General features: G+C 45.4%; 1 protein-coding gene across 2 annotated transcripts in view; it reads right to left on the bottom strand.

Moving 5' to 3' along the window:
• Positions 1-19,563, bottom strand: part of LOC310798663 (mannosyl-oligosaccharide 1,2-alpha-mannosidase IA) — a 420,317-nt gene that overhangs the window by 7,769 nt on the left and 392,985 nt on the right. For both annotated transcript variants that reach the window (XM_083661215.1, XM_083661214.1), the window contains exons 8-10: positions 18,888-19,003; positions 15,013-15,232; positions 5,846-6,018 (exon numbers count right to left, since the gene is read on the bottom strand). In XM_083661215.1, the coding sequence (XP_083517341.1) occupies positions 5,846-6,018; positions 15,013-15,232; positions 18,888-19,003 (509 nt within the window). The remainder of the gene's footprint in view (positions 1-5,845; positions 6,019-15,012; positions 15,233-18,887; positions 19,004-19,563) is intronic.

Raw genomic sequence — 19,563 nt, 5'->3', positions numbered from 1 at the left:
GAGGCACGTTACGTACAGAGGGCATGTGGAAGGCGGCTTTCAAATATGCACACCTAATTTTGACTAAGGAGGATCACTTTTTACAATTCCCAGGGTGATTGTACAAATTTCCTTTAACCCTTTGATGCATAACATGGGTCAAAAGTGACGCGACTGAGTTTTTTTATTTTCTATATCTTTGCAATAAATTAATTCCATCATTTCAGTATTCCGGGTATTCCTCAATTAATCAATTTGTTTTTGATCATAAATCCTTATTTTCATTTTTCCTTTCTTACTTTTTGAAAGGACCCCCCCCTCCCCCTCCATCATAACCCTTCTATTCACCTTATGTAGCTCCGCCCACTTGACCCAGTTGTGTTATGACTTCCTGTTCAAAACACCATGTGTTTTATGTCTCCCTCTCTCTCTCCCCCTCTCTCTCTTTCCCTCAGTCTCTCATGTGTGTGTGTGTGTGTGTGTGTCACTGATGTCACAATGCCTATGTATAACATCACTGATGATGTCACTGATGACATCATCAGTGACATCATTGATGACATCGCTGATGAAATCATCAGTGATGTCACTATGGCATCATCACCCTCAATTGCTCAAGTGACATCAACAGTGATTTATGACATCACTGATCAGTAGGACAAAAATCAAAACAGAACATAGGATATAGCAAAGAAACAACATAGGAAATTAATATGGGTAATTTCTGATCCATTTAGAAGGGGTTTGCATAGCTTATGCATCAAAGGGTTAAGGACAAAGATATTCATCATGTTCATTCTACACGCTGCACCTCTGACATCACGACACACAGGGCATGCTAGCATAAGACCAGCCGCGCATCTGAAATAATGAGAGAGAACCTTTTCTCCAGCAGACCTGTGTCCATGTTCACCTAAAGGAAATGAAGCTACTCTTCTTGATGGAAAGTGTCACGCGCCTCAGCTCGCTACGCAGGCCAGCAAGAAGCCTGACTGATGCTACATCTGACAAGGGCTAATGGAGAGTGGCTGAGCTAGCCAAATAGATTAGCACATTTATTACCCCCTGTTACAAAGGGCTGGTTTATATGTGCTAATTAACAAAGACCCCTGATGTGTTCATGCTTGATGCGTGCGCTGCTGTGCACCGCTTTCAACCTCTGTGCCCCATAATTAAAGGCCCGTCAAACTCGTCAGCCTGATCTGCCCACTTCTGTGCTTCACTAAATTAATGCTAAATCTATCATGTCAGTTACTAGAGTTAATGTGCTGACTACTGGCACATTAATAGCACTGCTCTCTACATAACCTTCACCTCTGGCTAGTCGGATTTGTCTGATCTACAAGCTAATAATGTATGTTGCCACACAATAGCTAGAAACCCTGTGTGTGAACTGTGAAGGGTAATTGCGGGTGTTTTTAAAGGGCTTGACATACTAGGCTGGCACACTATATAGAATCAGAAAAGTGTATATTACAGGGTACAAATGATCACAGTTATTAAGAGCACAATAGCTTTTCTCTACACAGGGTTTTCTCTCCTCACACAATCTTCCAGAGGGAAGTAAAGTACATTTACTCAAGTAGTTACCTGAGTACAATTTCGAGGCGTTGTCACTTAACTTGAGTATTTCCATTTTTTTTTACTCCGAGATTTCAAGTAGTAGCTACTTCAGATTCACTTTTATTGTCACTGTAGGTAATCAGATTACATACGATCAATTTGACAGTGTAAGTATTCAGCGTAGCAGTCACATCATGTGTCGGGAGACAAAAACAATAGAGACAATCTTACACAAATCTAAGGTGCAGTCCAATATATTGTGATGTCAAATGACATCACTGGCATCAACGTGAACTCAAATCAACTCTCAATAACTGTCAAACTAAAGCGCCCGGCAAGGTTCTGCGCAACCTCGACTTGGAGCCTTGCCGCCGACTAGCGGCGACAGAGAGACTGTGCATACTTGAACATAACTCGGAGCGTTGGCTGCGGTACACGTCCAAAACGTTATTTTGTCGTTTACCAAGAACTTGCAATCATGTCGGTGGGGGGACATTTTATTGTCCCTCCATTTTAAAACTCATTCCGGTGAGCCTGCAGAAGGCTTTGCTAGATGAGGGACAAGCACTGTTAAATGGGCATTTCCTCATTCCTCACAACAAGGAGTTGACACCGCAGAGTCACATTTTCGAGGAGCTGCACGCCCCCTCCGCCGAGCTGCGCCGAGAGGACGCCCAGCTGCGGCGACCCCCTCGGCGCAGTCAGCACCGTCGATTTTGCTCGAGCATAATTTGCGCTTAAATGAATGACTGTAAAAACTGTTGGCAGTTTTTGGATATGTGTGAGATCATGTGCGCAATAAATCAGCATTGTTTTTTCGGTGAAGTTCTCCTTTAAGTAAAGGATTGCAGTACTTGTTCCACCACTGCAGACTTGAGTGTAACAGCATGTCAATCATTGGAGCCCGACGTAAAGGTAAAGTGTCTGTGGTCGTATCTCACCTCCACAGACGTAAAGGTAAAGTGTCTGTGGTCGTATCTCACCTCCAACGTAAAGGTAAAGTGTCTGTGGTCGTATCTCACCTCCACAGCCTCTAAAGGTAAAGTGTCTGTGGTCGTATCTCACCTCCACAGCCTCTAAAGGTAAAGTGTCTGTGGTCGTATCTCACCTCCACAGCCTCTAAAGGTAAAGTGTCTGTGGTCGTATCTCACCTCCACAGCCTCTAAAGGTAAAGTGTCTGTGGTCGTATCTCACCTCCACAGCCTCTAAAGGTAAAGTGTCTGTGGTCGTATCTCACCTCCACAGCCTCTAAAGGTAAAGTGTCTGTGGTCGTATCTCACCTCCACAGCCTCTAAAGGTAAAGTGTCTGTGGTCGTATCTCACCTCCACAGCCTCTAAAGGTAAAGTGTCTGTGGTCGTATCTCACCTCCACAGCCTCTAAAGGTAAAGTGTCTGTGGTCGTATCTCACCTCCACAGCCTCTAAAGGTAAAGTGTCTGTGGTCGTATCTCACCTCCAACGTAAAGGTAAAGTGTCTGTGGTCGTATCTCACCTCCACAGCCTCTAAAGGTAAAGTGTCTGTGGTCGTATCTCACCTCCACAGTAAAGGTAAAGTGTCTGTGGTCGTATCTCACCTCCACAGCCTCTAAAGGTAAAGTGTCTGTGGTCGTATCTCACCTCCACAGTAAAGGTAAAGTGTCTGTGGTCGTATCTCACCTCCACAGCCTCCCAAAGTAAAGGTAAAGTGTCTGTGGTCGTATCTCACCTCCACAGCCTCCCAAAGTAAAGGTAAAGTGTCTGTGGTCGTATCTCACCTCCACAGTAAAGGTAAAGTGTCTGTGGTCGTATCTCACCTCCACAGCCTCTAAAGGTAAAGTGTCTGTGGTCGTATCTCACCTCCACAGTAAAGGTAAAGTGTCTGTGGTCGTATCTCACCTCCACAGCCTCCCAAAGTAAAGGTAAAGTGTCTGTGGTCGTATCTCACCTCCACAGCCTCCCACAGTAAAGGTAAAGTGTCTGTGGTCGTATCTCACCTCCACAGCCTCCCAAAGTAAAGGTAAAGTGTCTGTGGTCGTATCTCACCTCCACAGTAAAGGTAAAGTGTCTGTGGTCGTATCTCACCTCCACAGACGTAAAGGTAAAGTGTCTGTGGTCGTATCTCACCTCCACAGACGTAAAGGTAAAGTGTCTGTGGTCGTATCTCATTACATTACATTACATTACATTATCTCACCTCCACAGTAAAGGTAAAGTGTCTGTGGTCGTATCTCACCTCCACAGTAAAGGTAAAGTGTCTGTGGTCGTATCTCACCTCCACAGTAAAGGTAAAGTGTCTGTGGTCGTATCTCACCTCCACAGTAAAGGTAAAGTGTCTGTGGTCGTATCTCACCTCCACAGTAAAGGTAAAGTGTCTGTGGTCGTATCTCACCTCCACAGTAAAGGTAAAGTGTCTGTGGTCGTATCTCACCTCCACAGTAAAGGTAAAGTGTCTGTGGTCGTATCTCACCTCCACAGTAAAGGTAAAGTGTCTGTGGTCGTATCTCACCTCCACAGTAAAGGTAAAGTGTCTGTGGTCGTATCTCACCTCCACAGCCTCTAAAGGTAAAGTGTCTGTGGTCGTATCTCACCTCCACAGACGTAAAGGTAAAGTGTCTGTGGTCGTATCTCACCTCCACAGAAGTAAAGGTAAAGTGTCTGTGGTCGTATCTCACCTCCACAGCCTCTAAAGGTAAAGTGTCTGTGGTCGTATCTCACCTCCACAGACGTAAAGGTAAAGTGTCTGTGGTCGTATCTCACCTCCACAGACGTAAAGGTAAAGTGTCTGTGGTCGTATCTCACCTCCACAGTAAAGGTAAAGTGTCTGTGGTCGTATCTCACCTCCACAGCCTCTAAAGGTAAAGTGTCTGTGGTCGTATCTCACCTCCACAGCCTCTAAAGGTAAAGTGTCTGTGGTCGTATCTCACCTCCACAGCCTCTAAAGGTAAAGTGTCTGTGGTCGTATCTCACCTCCACAGCCTCTAAAGGTAAAGTGTCTGTGGTCGTATCTCACCTCCACAGACGTAAAGGTAAAGTGTCTGTGGTCGTATCTCACCTCCACAGAAGTAAAGGTAAAGTGTCTGTGGTCGTATCTCACCTCCACAGCCTCTAAAGGTAAAGTGTCTGTGGTCGTATCTCACCTCCACAGACGTAAAGGTAAAGTGTCTGTGGTCGTATCTCACCTCCACAGACGTAAAGGTAAAGTGTCTGTGGTCGTATCTCACCTCCACAGTAAAGGTAAAGTGTCTGTGGTCGTATCTCACCTCCACAGCCTCTAAAGGTAAAGTGTCTGTGGTCGTATCTCACCTCCACAGCCTCTAAAGGTAAAGTGTCTGTGGTCGTATCTCACCTCCACAGCCTCTAAAGGTAAAGTGTCTGTGGTCGTATCTCACCTCCACAGCCTCTAAAGGTAAAGTGTCTGTGGTCGTATCTCACCTCCACAGACGTAAAGGTAAAGTGTCTGTGGTCGTATCTCACCTCCACAGTAAAGGTAAAGTGTCTGTGGTCGTATCTCACCTCCACAGCCTCTAAAGGTAAAGTGTCTGTGGTCGTATCTCACCTCCACAGCCTCTAAAGGTAAAGTGTCTGTGGTCGTATCTCACCTCCACAGCCTCTAAAGGTAAAGTGTCTGTGGTCGTATCTCACCTCCACAGCCTCTAAAGGTAAAGTGTCTGTGGTCGTATCTCACCTCCACAGCCTCTAAAGGTAAAGTGTCTGTGGTCGTATCTCACCTCCACAGACGTAAAGGTAAAGTGTCTGTGGTCGTATCTCACCTCCACAGTAAAGGTAAAGTGTCTGTGGTCGTATCTCACCTCCACAGCCTCTAAAGGTAAAGTGTCTGTGGTCGTATCTCACCTCCACAGCCTCTAAAGGTAAAGTGTCTGTGGTCGTATCTCACCTCCACAGACGTAAAGGTAAAGTGTCTGTGGTCGTATCTCACCTCCACAGACGTAAAGGTAAAGTGTCTGTGGTCGTATCTCACCTCCACAGTAAAGGTAAAGTGTCTGTGGTCGTATCTCATTACATTACATTACATTACATTATCTCACCTCCACAGCCTCTAAAGGTAAAGTGTCTGTGGTCGTATCTCATTACATTACATTACATTACATTATCTCACCTCCACAGCCTCTAAAGGTAAAGTGTCTGTGGTCGTATCTCATTACATTACATTACATTACATTATCTCACCTCCACAGACGTAAAGGTAAAGTGTCTGTGGTCGTATCTCACCTCCACAGACGTAAAGGTAAAGTGTCTGTGGTCGTATCTCATTACATTACATTACATTACATTACATTACATTACATTACATTACATTATCTCACCTCCACAGCCTCCCAGCCCCACTCCCGGTACTTGGGGTCATGGGTCAGTCGCCACATGTACATGTAGCTCTCGATGACCTCTGGCCGCAGGATGTAATAGCGGTCGCTCAGTCGGGTCGCGGTGGCTTCAGCGCCGCCGTCGAATCGGAACGCCTCCGGGCCCAGTTTGGTGGCTGAGGGAGAGCGAGAGGTAGAGAGAGGTAGAGAGAGAGAGGAGAGGAGAACATCGATCTTTACTTCAGGCAGCAAAGGTAAACGTTTATTGAACAGATGCGCCGCGTTTCACCAAATCAAAAATCCTTTCAAGCAAAGTGAATATTCCGTGGTGATTGGTGTTGACGAATAGAAAATCACCGGTACACAGACGCTATTCAACCAAGGTGCACTAAAAGGGCTTGAGGCACGAGGTAAACAATTAGGGGTTCCCTTGCTATCCAGCTGGTCCGTGGACTCCTCTTTTTCACTTGTTCTCCATATCCTCATCTGTCCATTATTCTGCCACAATTAAAGACTGTAGCTTTTGCCAAAGAGATTCTATTCACGATGCAACAGCACAAAGGAAGCTATTCTCACGCGTTATACGCAGAGGTCAGGGTGGAGCATTGGCATAGCAACATCTCTAATGGAGAAACACACATAGAAACGGGAGCTGTATTTTTCCGCATGCGACACCACGCCGAGATTGTGTTGTGCTCTATTTGCTAAGACATTTTCTGGCGGCTTATCGTCTGTGATTTGAGGCAGCCATTGTGTGGCCCCTTTAGAAGATTGGACGGTGGTGGTGGGAGGCAGCGGGGGTCTCTGTGGTCACTGAGGGGAGATTGGACCCTGAGTGGCTGCATCCGCCCGGGCCGGAGAATCATCTAGGAATAAAAAAGTAACTGTCAGAGACAGCAGGGCCCCTGGGTCAGATGGCTCATTATAGCGTGCGTGTGTGGGTGTGTGTGAGAGAGAGAGAGAGGGGGGAGAGACAGAGGGGGGAGAGACAGAGAGAGAGAGAGGGGAGAGACAGAGAGAGAGAGGGGGGAGAGAGAGAGAGAGGGGGGGAGAGACAGAGAGAGAGAGAGAGAGAGGGGGGAGAGGGGAGAGAGAGAGAGCAAGACAGAGAAAAATGAAGGTAATAAACAATTCATTATATACACATGCCATTACGCGGGTAGGCTAATTACCGAGAGGAAAATGAGAGAAAATAGTGCTACAGAGGTACTGTACTGTGGGTGGATACATGGATATTATGTAGAAGATAAGTACTGTAGGTACAGTAGGTAATGTAGGAGGGAGGTAGGTAGGTAAGTAGACAGGATGGAGGTATGCATCATATCTCTTCCACCACCAGCTCAGTGGCCTTGTGGTTTGAGTTGTCCGCCCTGAGACTGGGAGGTCGTGAGTTCGATCCCCGGCCGAGTCATACCAAAGACTATCAAAATGGGACCCATTTGCCTCCCTGCTTGGCACTCAGCATCAAAGGGTTGGAATTGGGGGGTTAGATCACCAAATGATTCCCGAGCGCGGCGCTGCTGCTGCTCACAGCTCCCCCAGGGGATGGGTCAAATGCAGAGAACAAATTTCACACACTCAGGTGTGTGACCTCGGAGACGCTCAGTCTCCCTGAGACTGAGCCAGCCGATAGGCTAACTGGAAAAGTGCATGGCTGAGCCACGTGTAACGTATGGGGCAAGCCGAATAATATAAGTTCAGTGTGCAATAAAGACAATTGGCACGTAAGTTATACTTACTCTACGTATTTGCTTACTTAGACGTACTCCACTATTTGCTCCTATCGCATTTAATACTGTTTACTGTTTATACTGTTATACTGTTTATACTGTTTACTCCATGCTATGTTGTGTTCTTTCTTTCTTCTCATTCTGCTTATTTTACTATCGCATTACTACTGTGTATTTTATTGTATTTTATTTTATGCTATCTGTGTTATGTGAACGAGCAATTGTAATTTGTCCCAATTTCCCCCCGGGGATCATTCAAGTCTTTCTGATTCTGATTCTGATTCTGACAATCGTTGGGACTTTACCTTTACCACTACCTGCACTTACTTGTATATATATATATATATATATATATATATATATATATATATATATATATATATATATATTTTTTTTTTTTTTTTATATATACTTTTTTTCTTTTTTTGTTCAGGTGGAGAAAGAGTTTATTACTGTATAGATCTGTCTGATCTCATTCAAGCTTCTGGTAGGCTCCACCTTCAATACAGCAACAATGGGGCATGTGGGTAGTGCAGCAGTATAGTATAACACGATGGTCACAGGTTCGAGCCCCTGTGTTACCTCCGGCTTGGTCGGGTGTCACACAGGCACAATTGGCCTAGCCTGGTAAACCAGTCCGTCACCTGAACTCACATTTCATTTGGTTCTGCGTGACGGTCTGGCCCCAACTCTTCATCCAGTCCTTAGCAGGGGCAGGAGCATGGGCGGGCGTAGTTGCCTTGACAGACAACTCCTTCAGCCAATCAGTCAAACCCAAATCCACTCGGGATAATGACAAAAACATGTTTTCCCCAGAGAAACTCTGCGGTTGCGGCGATACTCCTGTACTTGTTTAATTGTTGTTATTGAAACTATTTCTGCAATAACTGCACTTTATGGCTGTTTAAACTAGACAAACGCTGACATGACTCCTCCAGACGATCAGGCAAGGAGGCGGCCATTATTGTTTTGTTAGTGCAGTGATAGTGGCGTTCCTGATTGGCCAACTTGCGCTGTCAATCACAGCGCAGTCTCTGATTGGCTCTCCCGCTCTGCAGCTTTTGCTAAACCCTCCCCATGGCGCCGGGGCCAGACCGAAATGTGAGTTCACGTGACGGGCTGGTTTACCAGGCTACAATTGGCCATATCTGCAGGTGATTGAGGGTATGTGTCCTGGTCGCTGCACAAGCACCTCCTCTAGCTGCTCAGAGTTGGGGTGCCCGTTCGGGGGGGAGGGGAACTGGGGCGTGATCTTGCCAGTGAAGCTCGTCACTGTCGGGTGAAAAGAAATATCGGAGGAAGTTTGTAGTAGTCTACTACAGCCCTCACGGCAGAGAGGGTGGAGCAACAACCAGGACAGCAGGGGGAATAGACGGGTTTCTGTGCAACGTCATCACATAGATGCGCGTACATCACCGGGGTAGAAAGCCGCTCCACACCTTAGACCAGGGGTGTCAGACTCATATTAGGTAGAGGGCCGGATTTGTTCAACTGAGACCTCATGGGGGCCGGATTTTTTTTTTTTACTAAAATCAATTCGACTCATTTACCCATTTACTTCACAAAAGAAATACTGCTCTTTCCATTTCTCTTGAAACTGCCTGCATTCCGTGTCAACCTTTCTCTTTTTCGACAGCATCTTGTTGATTCCTTTGTTTTTTGGTAGGTAGCCGAATGCGCAATTCAATTCCAGCGGCTGTTTACACCTGATGACCTACTGACATACTTCCTTGTAGTGCAGGTTAATTAACTTATGAATGAACTCTTAGCTTGCTTATTAGCCACACGTAGTTCATGATAATGGGGTGCGAATTTAATAATAATAATAATAAAAATAAAAATAAATAATAATAATAATATTCCAAAACATCTCGCGGGCCGGATGAAACCTGCCCGCGGGCCGGGCTGGGGGGTGTTGGTATCACCAACGAGGCAATGTCCCTCAAGTCACACCACAACCAAACTTCTTCCTATAGAGACACTGCATAACGCGTCATCATTCAGAAGCCACGCCCAAGACGGGAAAAAAAAAAAAAAAAACTCCAATCCTGGCTTCCTTGTTTTGCTCAGGAGTAATAAAAAACTTTAACTGGCGATTTTTTTACATGTGTTGTCTGCGCAGCCCCACCACACAACAGCTTTTAGCTATGTTTAATTCAAGGAAAATGACGCTGGTGTGTGGGAGTGAACGAACCGATTTCCCCGGTGATGGGCGTGGCCTATTTCATGCAGTGTCTCTATAGTCTGCTGCTTCCCATGAGATCCACATGGGAGCATCAGCTCGTTGCGGTGAAGATAGCAGTGATCCCCAGAGGAGCGGCAGGAGGAGAGTCTTTATGGTATCAGTATTTAAGACACTAAATAGTAGCCACTCTGCGCACATGCAGAACCTAATCTCTCTCTCTCCTCCACAGGCAGGCAGCTAATCCAAGAGCTGCTAAGCGCCATCCAGTCCCTTTAGTGAGTGCAGAGAAACCTGGTGGATGACTAAGAGAGCTCAAGAAGCCTTTCGGGGCTGGCAGATCAAAAGTCTTTTCTTGACAGATCAAAAGTATTTTCTTGGCAGATCAAAAGTATTTTCTAAGCGTATCACGGAACCTGTTACGTGTTGAGTCTCATCAGCTCACTGGAGAAACGAGCATGAATGAACAAACACTGGAGGATGAATCCTGCACAGTCTACTTGACGTGCTTGAAATTAGGCGGGGAGATTATTGTCAGGGCCAGAGAAAGGAAGGCCAGGGAGGGAAGAAGAGATCGAACATGGCTTTTCCCAGAAATGTGGGCATGTTGTCTTCTCACTTGCCAGCCCTGTTGCGCTCTCTCTTTTCTCCGTCTGCCTCTCTCTTTCTTGTCGTTTTCTCCTGAGTCTATCCCCCCAGTCCACAAATAGAACCGTATCACAACTCTTTCATCTACAGATGCAGCCTCCTTGACAGGTCCCTGACAGAGCCCATCCAGTTCCTTGGCATATTAAACAAAGATAAAACAGAAACTTAACTACAACTTAACGTGTACTTGTACTACAGTACCTCAACATAACATAACATAACATAACATAACATGACGTAACGTAATGTAACGTAACCTACAGTAACGTAACATAACACAACATACGATAAACTAGGGGTGCCGCAAAATAATCGATTAATCGATTAGTCATCGACACACTCACTAGTCGGAGTGAAAATTACTAATCGACAATTATTTTACTATTTTATTTTTATTTTTTGCGTCTTTCACCGTCAGTCATCTATGCGCTAGTAGAATTCCCAGGGTCACTGAAGGCAACTGCCCCTCCGCCCCTCCTGTCCTCCACACGGAGGACAGGAGTTGAGTACACAAAGGAGGAGCAACAATGGCCACGCCACAGAAAACTAGCAAAGTTTGGCAATACTTTGATGAAGAAAGAGACAACAAGGTTGTGTGTCGGCTATGTTCTCTCAAGCTTGCATATAACCACTCTACCACTGCAATGAGGACCCACCTTCAGAACAAGCATCTCGACGTAAACTTGCGTGGAGGAGATGATGCGGATACTAGCAGGCAGACCACAGCTTTTACTGCAGAACCCCGCAGACGATGTGACCCTCGCCGGTCCGAAACGATCACACAACTCCTCGCTGAGATGACTGCCCGCGATATGCTACCACTGTGCTTTGTCGAGGGCGAAGGCTTTCGCAAGTTGATGAACTTTGTCGAGCCCGCATACACCGTGCCGGGGCGCACCTTGATAACATCCAGAGTGGAGGTGAGCCATGGCAAAATGACTGAGTACATTAAACAGCAGTTAGAGGAGGCACAGTGTGTGGCAATAACGTCAGACATCTGGACGTCCATTGCAACAGAAGCATACGTGACAATAACCTGTCATTTCATCAACGAACGTGGACAGCTCTGTAGCTGTGTTCTACAAACCCGCCCCATGGAGGACAGGCATAGCGGTGAAAATCTGGCAGCACACCTGCGAGAAGCAGTCAGTGACTGGAAACTGGAAGAGAAAGTCGTTGCCTGTGTGCACGATAATGCAACGAACATGGTGAAGGCGAACGAGACCCTGCTGCAATGGGAATCAGTACCGTGTTTTGCTCACACGCTATTTGCTGTTTTAAAATATTTATTTGTTAAGCACTGAGTCTGACCCTGTATTTTCTTTTTATATGTGTAGCAATGTTCATAATGCACAAGGCAGGGAAACATATTTTGTTTTAAATTGTGTTTTATTTTGTTTTAAATATTTTCTAAAACATGCTGTTCAATAAAACAGAGAGCCTCTGGGAAACCAAACACTGACTCCTGTCTCTCCTCATTTAACTGTTTAAAACACATCTGGTGGTGTGTTGGATTACAACAGCAGCATTTAAGTTAATGGCTTGGGAATTGTCTTCAACTTTTGGCTAAATGGCTCCTAAATACATGTAATAATTGCATGTTGAATGTTTTGACATAGATTAAATTATGGTCAATTTAGATGGCGTCCTGATTATTATTATTATTATTATTATTATTATTATTATTTTTTTATTTTTATTTTTTTGCTTATAGACTAATCGACTAATCGTCTTCAGAATTTAAGGGTAATCGACAGGAAAACTAATCGATAAAGGCATCCCTACGATAAACCAGTTCAACCTCTTAAAGCAGGGGTGTCAAACTGAATTTCATCCCGGGCCACATCAGCATTATGGTTGCCCTCAAAGGGCCAGTTGTAAATGTAACACGACATAAATGTATCTAGCCTACTTGTTATCATATTACATAATTGCCTCTGATTCGATTATTATTGTTTTTTAGTAATAACTTAATCATTAATAACTCGCTCTGAAAGCAGAATTATAGGGGAAACAATGGCAAACAGACAACTAGTAGCCTACAACTATTATTCCATTTAACAACAAGCTATTTTAAGCCATATTGCAAAGAATTGTATTGCGCAAATAGTATTCTTTGCTAGCTCTCGCGGGCCACATAAAATGAGGTGCCGGGCCAGATCTGGCCCCTGGGCCTTGAGTTTGACACATATGTCTTAAAGGGTAACTAAACCCTCAAACTGATTTTTTTTTCAGCTTTATACCAATGTATATGGCTTTTGATCTGTGTTGCTGAAGGATTCTGGTCAAAATCTCAACATTTGAGACTACACACTATCATTTCCAGGCAGCGAGAGTGCCCTCTATGGGTTCAAACCTACTTTTTTGGGGGGCCTCCAAAATGGCCACCTTCCATGAATCTGCCCAACTGCATACCCACTATTAAGCACCCCTCCCCAGGCTATGCACAGACCCCTGCCAGGACCTTGTGCCCCTGGTATTCCAATCTAAATGTTGTGGTCCTGGTACTACCATCCTCCAGGGACCTACGTTACCCACTGGCCGGACCTTGCTAGCCCACACTTAAGCACCGCTCCTGGGGTACAGACAGCCAGCCATCCCTCGGGATCCCGGGAATGATAAATGTATCAAATGTTAGCTTGAGTGCTTACTAATGCAGACTTTGCTATCTAGCTATAGCTAACATCAGTGTTTGGCCACTGCTCGCCTGCCTCGCTCGCACTAACAGCTTTTATTTTTGAAGGAGTAGGTCTAGAAATAGATTTAATAAACCATAATACTGATACAATGAAGCAGCAATACATTGCTTTAGAGTCTAAAGCAATGCCCCTTATGGTGTAACACAATTCAGTGCTGGGTGTGGCAATTCAAGGTGACTGCCTCTCTACTTCCTTCTCAGCTCAGTGGCCTTGTGGTTTGAGTGTCCGCCCTGAGACTGGGAGGTCGTGAGTTCGATCCCCGGCCGAGTCATACCAAAGACTATAAAAATGGGACCCGTTTGCCTCCCTGCTTGGCACTCAGCATCAAAGGGTTGGAATTGGGGGGTTAAATCACCATATGATTCCAGAGCGCGGCACTGCTGCTGCTCACCGCTCCCCCAGGGGATAGGTCAAATGCGGAGAACAAATTTCGCACTCAGGTGTCTGACAATCAGTGGGACTTTACCTTTACCTTCTCAGGTTGGGGCTGCCTGTGGTCTCAACTAGTCTCTGCCACAATGTTCACTCTTTCTCTCCCATTTCCTCTCCATGGCCCTCCCCTTCTCTCCATGGCCCTCCCCTTCCTCTCCATGGCCCTCCCCTTCCTCTCCATGGCCCTCCCCGTCCTCTCCATGGCCCTCCCCGTCCTCGCTCTTCAATTTGAATTACAACAGAGTGCGATTATCAATATCAAACAAACTGGGAGGAATGGCACACCATGGCACCATGTCTGCCTACAGCTGTGAGATGATAGAGAATAATGGAGAAGTCTAATTCCACACCAGAGACGCATCGGATTTTGCTGCCCGTCGTGTCTCTGTGGAGGTGTAGCCACCAGGAACCGTCCTGCGCTTGATTCAGGGGGGAAATTACAATGCCTGGGGGCTTTTTAATTGACCATATAGCTCTTCCAGTCTATTTTCTCACGTTGCACGCGCCATCAAACTCTCTCTTAACGAGACAGACACAGTCTAGTATAACATTGATGAACCATCCAATTTCCCTGTCTTTTTTTTAAATAATGGCCAGCATGCAGCAAGCTGGAAATTGAAAAATGGAAAATATGAACGGCACATGGAATGAATTATGAATGCCTTTCCTTGGTTGATAGCATCCTAAAGTGTAAGGAGATGTAAGGAAGATTACTTGCAAAATGCCTTTTATTTAAGCACAATCGATCAAATACTTCATCCTCCACCGGGTCGCTTGCAATTCTGCTGAAACTAATTATTGTGCAGGCTGTCGCAGTAAATAATCTGTGCGCGCTAAATAATATGCCTCCGGGCTCCTCTCTGACTCTCACACTCACCTGAGCTAAATATCTGCCTCCGGGCTCCTCTCTGACTCTCACACTCACCTGAGCTAAATATCTGCCTCCGGGCTCCTCTCTGACTCTCACACTCACCTGAGCTAAATATCTGCCTCCGGGCTCCTGTGACTCTCACACTCACCTGAGCTAAATATCTGCCTCCGGGCTCCTCTCTGACTCTCACACTCACCTGAGCTAAATATCTGCCTCCGGGCTCCTGTGACTCTCACACTCACCTGAGCTAAATATCTGCCTCCGGGCTCCTCTCTGACTCTCACACTCACCTGAGCTAAATATCTGCCTCCGGGCTCCTCTCTGACTCTCACACTCACCTGAGCTAAATATCTGCCTCCGGGCTCCTCTCTGACTCTCACACTCACCTGAGCGAGTGTAGCTCTCGTGGCACGTGTGTGTGTGATCTCACCTGAGCGAGTGTAGCTCTCGTGGCACGTGTGTGTGTGTGAACTCACCTGAGCGAGTGTAGCTCTCGTGGCACGTGTGTGTGTGATCTCACCTGAGCGAGTGTAGCTCTCGTGGCACGTGTGTGTGTGATCTCACCTGAGCGAGTGTAGCTCTCGTGGCACGTGTGTGTGTGATCTCACCTGAGCGAGTGTAGCTCTCGTGGCATGTGTGTGTGATCTCGGCAGCCAGGTCCAGGTAGTGCTGCCTCTTCTCTGGCGCTCCGTCGTCGGCCCCGATGCCGACCATGCCTCCAGAGAAGCAGGCCAGGTGGCCCATCTTGTGGTCCAGGATCCCCCCTCTCCACTCAGCCATGTAGGTGAGACCACCAGGTGACTTCTGCACCAGGTTGGCCTCAATCGCCTGCAGGTGACACAGAGTGAAACATATTCCAAAGTGCTATATGAATTGTGATACCTTGGTGTAATTGCCATAAACAAATGAGACACGGTTGAGACGATTGGTAGCCTCAATCTACGCCAGTGATACTCAACTTGCGGCCCGCAATAGGGTGCAGAGTGCCCCCCCCCCGACCATTTTCTAATTCACAATGAAAACTAACATGAAATAAAGTTTGACTGAGCTCCAGCTAAATTGTCAAATATTGCCACCTGCTCGCCGCCCAGTCACTTATATGTACTTAACTAACTTAACCTAACTAATACAGGAACTATCCTGTGTGCACAAAACTGTCAGACTAAACTCAACTAAAGCTGGCACCCCCAAAAAACTACAATCTGCTACAGAAAAATTAATATTATTATTATTAATAATGATTTATTAACTGGCCCTTGGCCTCCTGTCATTTTGCAGAAGTGGCCCCCGAGCAAAGCAGGTTGAGTATCCCTGAACTAGGCTATCCATGAATCGTGTATGCCAGTACACGCACACAGTACCAGTACACACACACAGTACCAGTACACACACGCAGTACCAACGGGACAAGAGTACACACACGCAGTACCAACGGGACAAGAGTTGCACAATATCCAACTCAAGCTTCCTGGATGAAGCGCTGCTGTTTAGGAGAGTTTTGTATTTCATCACGTTTTAATTTGTCAATTAGCGTTCACAGTACTCAGCAGCACAATGTATCTGTCGCATCCCCACTTTGTGATTATAAGACAAGTGATTTTTATGCCCTTTTTTGCCATACATCAATCCAGCAGATTTGTCAGGAAATGTGAGCCTATAACATACAATGTAAAATGCAGTGTAGAGGCTGCCAATCTTACCGCTGATGGTTTTTCTTATCTCAAAACAAATGTCGCAATGATTTATTGACGTTAAGATTGAATTTAAACGTTTAATTTAATAATAATAGTAATAATCATGATTGCCTTATAAATAATCAAAGCTGTACCCAGTCAGCTGAGGTCAACAGTTAATTAAGTACTTCAACTGTGACAGAATAGAATTTTATTCCTGTTCAGTAAACTGTGTGCTCTAATTTCCACTTGAAGCCTGGTGAAACCGCGGTCGCTCGCCATGCGCTAAATCCATTTAAAATATTCTAAACTATCATGGCGATGTATGAATAATTACTCACTGTAACTTTTCAAATCACATAAGATGTGACTGTGATAAGGGAGGAATAAATTACAGTTTAATTACAGCCTTAACAATAGCAGTCCGCCTCACGCAAGTGTCCAGGTGTTATGCCGAGTTTTGCACCCCCCTGCCCGGCAGCAGCTAAACACATCCCCATATAGTAATGATTTATACAGAAATGTAACTGTTTAAATATGGTGGGGATGCAATTCTCGGCAGAGATGCTCACTCACGGCACCTGCAGCAGGCGCAAAGTAGAGCCGTTCCAAATCATCTGCGCCCACAATATGCCAGCGCAAACGGGATTTGGGTGGTCTTAAGCACCAGAATTATTCACAGGTGTGGCCAGGCAATGCCTGGGCGTTACATCAATCAAACCAATCAGATTCCTGTCTCGCAATTGCTGTGTTTGCGCGAGGCATGCAATATGCTGTAATTCTCTCCATGCGTAATAGAGTGGACTCACTCATGCCGAGGACAGAGAGAGATGGTAAGAGCTTGTTGACAGATCATCTGTGGTGCCAAAGACCCTCCGGGTTATGGGATAGGTGAAGGCTCAGGGCTTAAAGTTCTCCGTCGCTATGACGGATTTCCGTCTATTGGAGCCAGATGTGAAATGTGGAAAATACCAATTTGGCATTTTGGGGGCGCAGATGATTTGCGCCTGCGGCAGGTGCCGGGGACGTTTCCGCATCCCCGCCGAGAATTGCATCCCCATCATATTTCGGGGCTATTTTAACTTAGGGAGGTCACATCTACCCAGACAATTATATCACTTTTAAACAGTTACATTTCTGTATAAATCATCACAATATGCTCCTGTGAGGTGGGGATGCATTTAGCTGCTGCCGGGCGGGGGTGCGAAAACTCGGCATAACACCTGGACACGTGCGCAAGGCGGACTGCTATCGTTAAGGCACGCAAACAGGTGCGCAAGCGCAAATAGGGGATATCGCCTGTGCCAATATAGGGCCCATGGTCTGCTGTGCTGTGGGCTGAATTGTACAGAATTCGACATCCTGGGAAAGAAAAGTCCAGTAGAAATGTTTTGGAGATGAATGATCAGAAAGAGAAATGGAAGGACTGCAAAAAAATGAAAGCCGGCGGCTTTTTTTCCCTTCAAATAAATTTGCTGATGTTGATGTTTTGTGCACTTTTACCTCCTTGTCAGTGTTTTCCTTTAGGTTTTGAGTGTTTACCCATTTCTCCTTTTAAAAGCCAATATAGAGAAGAGACATCTCTCCAAAACAATTCTGAATGCCTCATCATTCTCCTTCACTCTCCCTTTCACACCCCCCTCTTCTTCATTCTGTCTGGCTTTGCTCATTTTTGCATTTGAATATAGCTTTATGATTGTCAGCAGCAACATCTCCCAGGAAACTGCTGATGATTAACAGTAAAAAGCTCCTCTTGCATCTCCTGTCCAATCATTCATAAAAACGTCTGCTTTTTTAACAGCTCTTTCAGGACCAGCATATAAAGAAATAACAGAGATAAATGATGAAATCAAGCCCACCTCTCACAGAAGATGTGTACCACACATTTCATGCTTGCAACTAAAACAGGAGCTGCCCCCATAACCTCCAATAAATCTATAAAATAGAAATAGCTAATATGAATGTGATATCCATGAATGCATTCCTTGAGGACCGAAACTGATGAATTCCCCCGTCCTAATTAGCCGTTGTTTGCTGTAATCATGGCGTGGAATAATTGGAAAATGTTCCCCCATTCAACACGGTGTCTTAATTAGTAATCTACTTGAATTAGAATAGCTAAGCTAATGAATAGTACAGTGCGTACACCTGAGGTACACCTGAGGTCCCCGTGCAAACATGTAGGAGTTCATCTGGCACCATAGGGGGCCTTTGGCCATTATCACTTAAATACCTGTAATTAGTCCTTTCCCTCTGGCTTGACCCTGTGATGAAGTCGGAGGAAATCTCCACAAGAGCGTCTATTGTCTGTGGTATTTTAACCATTAGCTGAGGAAAAACACTTTACTCCGTGTCATGGAGTCGAGGGGGAAAATGGACATCTTATTTTTTTGTCACAGGTGTAATTAAGTGGCGTTAATGGATTTGCGTGGGCATGCTCACATGTTACATGACATGAGTGCATGTACATGTCAGTCCCCATCTCATCACATCGTGCACTAGCAGGAACCTCCCCCTCACATGAACATGGTACCCATCTATTAACATCATGCGCTAGCAGGAACCTCCCCCCACATCAACATGGTATGTCATCGAGAGGTGTTTTGGAAAAAAGCTTCCACCAAAATACCATTATTTCTAGGCCCATCTTCGATTAAGCTAAACAAAAACAATTATAGAGCGGAGAGAGCGAGACATCGTTACATTAAAAGCACTGATTTTGAGAGACATTCTTTTCTCTTTTGTCCTGCTATAATATATAGCATATCATTATATATAATATATATAATATGAGATGATGATTTCCATACCTCCAGCGCACCGTAGTACATCTTCTTTGCGTCCTGGTCCGTCTTGTCTGACATCAGATATGATTTGATCAGATACTCGTAGAAGCTGTCCCCCAGGCCGCCGATGGAAACGTGATCTGAGGAGAAATATAACATCAAAGTCTCAAAGGCCACCAGGTGGCAGAATAACCCGAACATACAAAGTTTATATTCTCAGTGTGAACTTTACTTCTCAATTGTCACACATCTTCCATTCACCACTCTTGGAGGTGTTGTGGACAATGAGTTGTGTGCGTGCAGCATGTGAATTCTCTCTCCATAGAGACCTGTTTTCGGTTTATTTGAAAGTTTGTCAAAGTACGCAGCACTCTCAAAGCTTGTGAGTGGAAATCGATACAAGTTAACTGCTTAACCAAACGCAAACAAACAAACGCAGAGGCAACATGGAAGAAGTACCCACCAAGTGTGTGCCTGCTCAATCCAGAAGCCTCTTTAAATGAGTCCACATTAGAACTATGATGGTGAGCAATGTTCATCAGCTTAACCCATTGATACCTGATGCAGCATTTGTGCGTATATCCCTCATTTGTGTGTGTATCCCTTTAAGACCGCGGTTCACAGTCTTAAAGGGATACACACACAAATGCTGCATCAGGTATCAATGGGTTAAAATGCTGGATACAATATTGCAGTGGAG

This window comes from Poromitra crassiceps (genome assembly GCF_964638095.1).
Source record: "Poromitra crassiceps genome assembly, chromosome: 26".
Classification (NCBI taxonomy): Eukaryota; Metazoa; Chordata; class Actinopteri; order Beryciformes; family Melamphaidae; genus Poromitra; species Poromitra crassiceps.
This window is presented reverse-complemented; position numbering and strand designations above follow the sequence as displayed.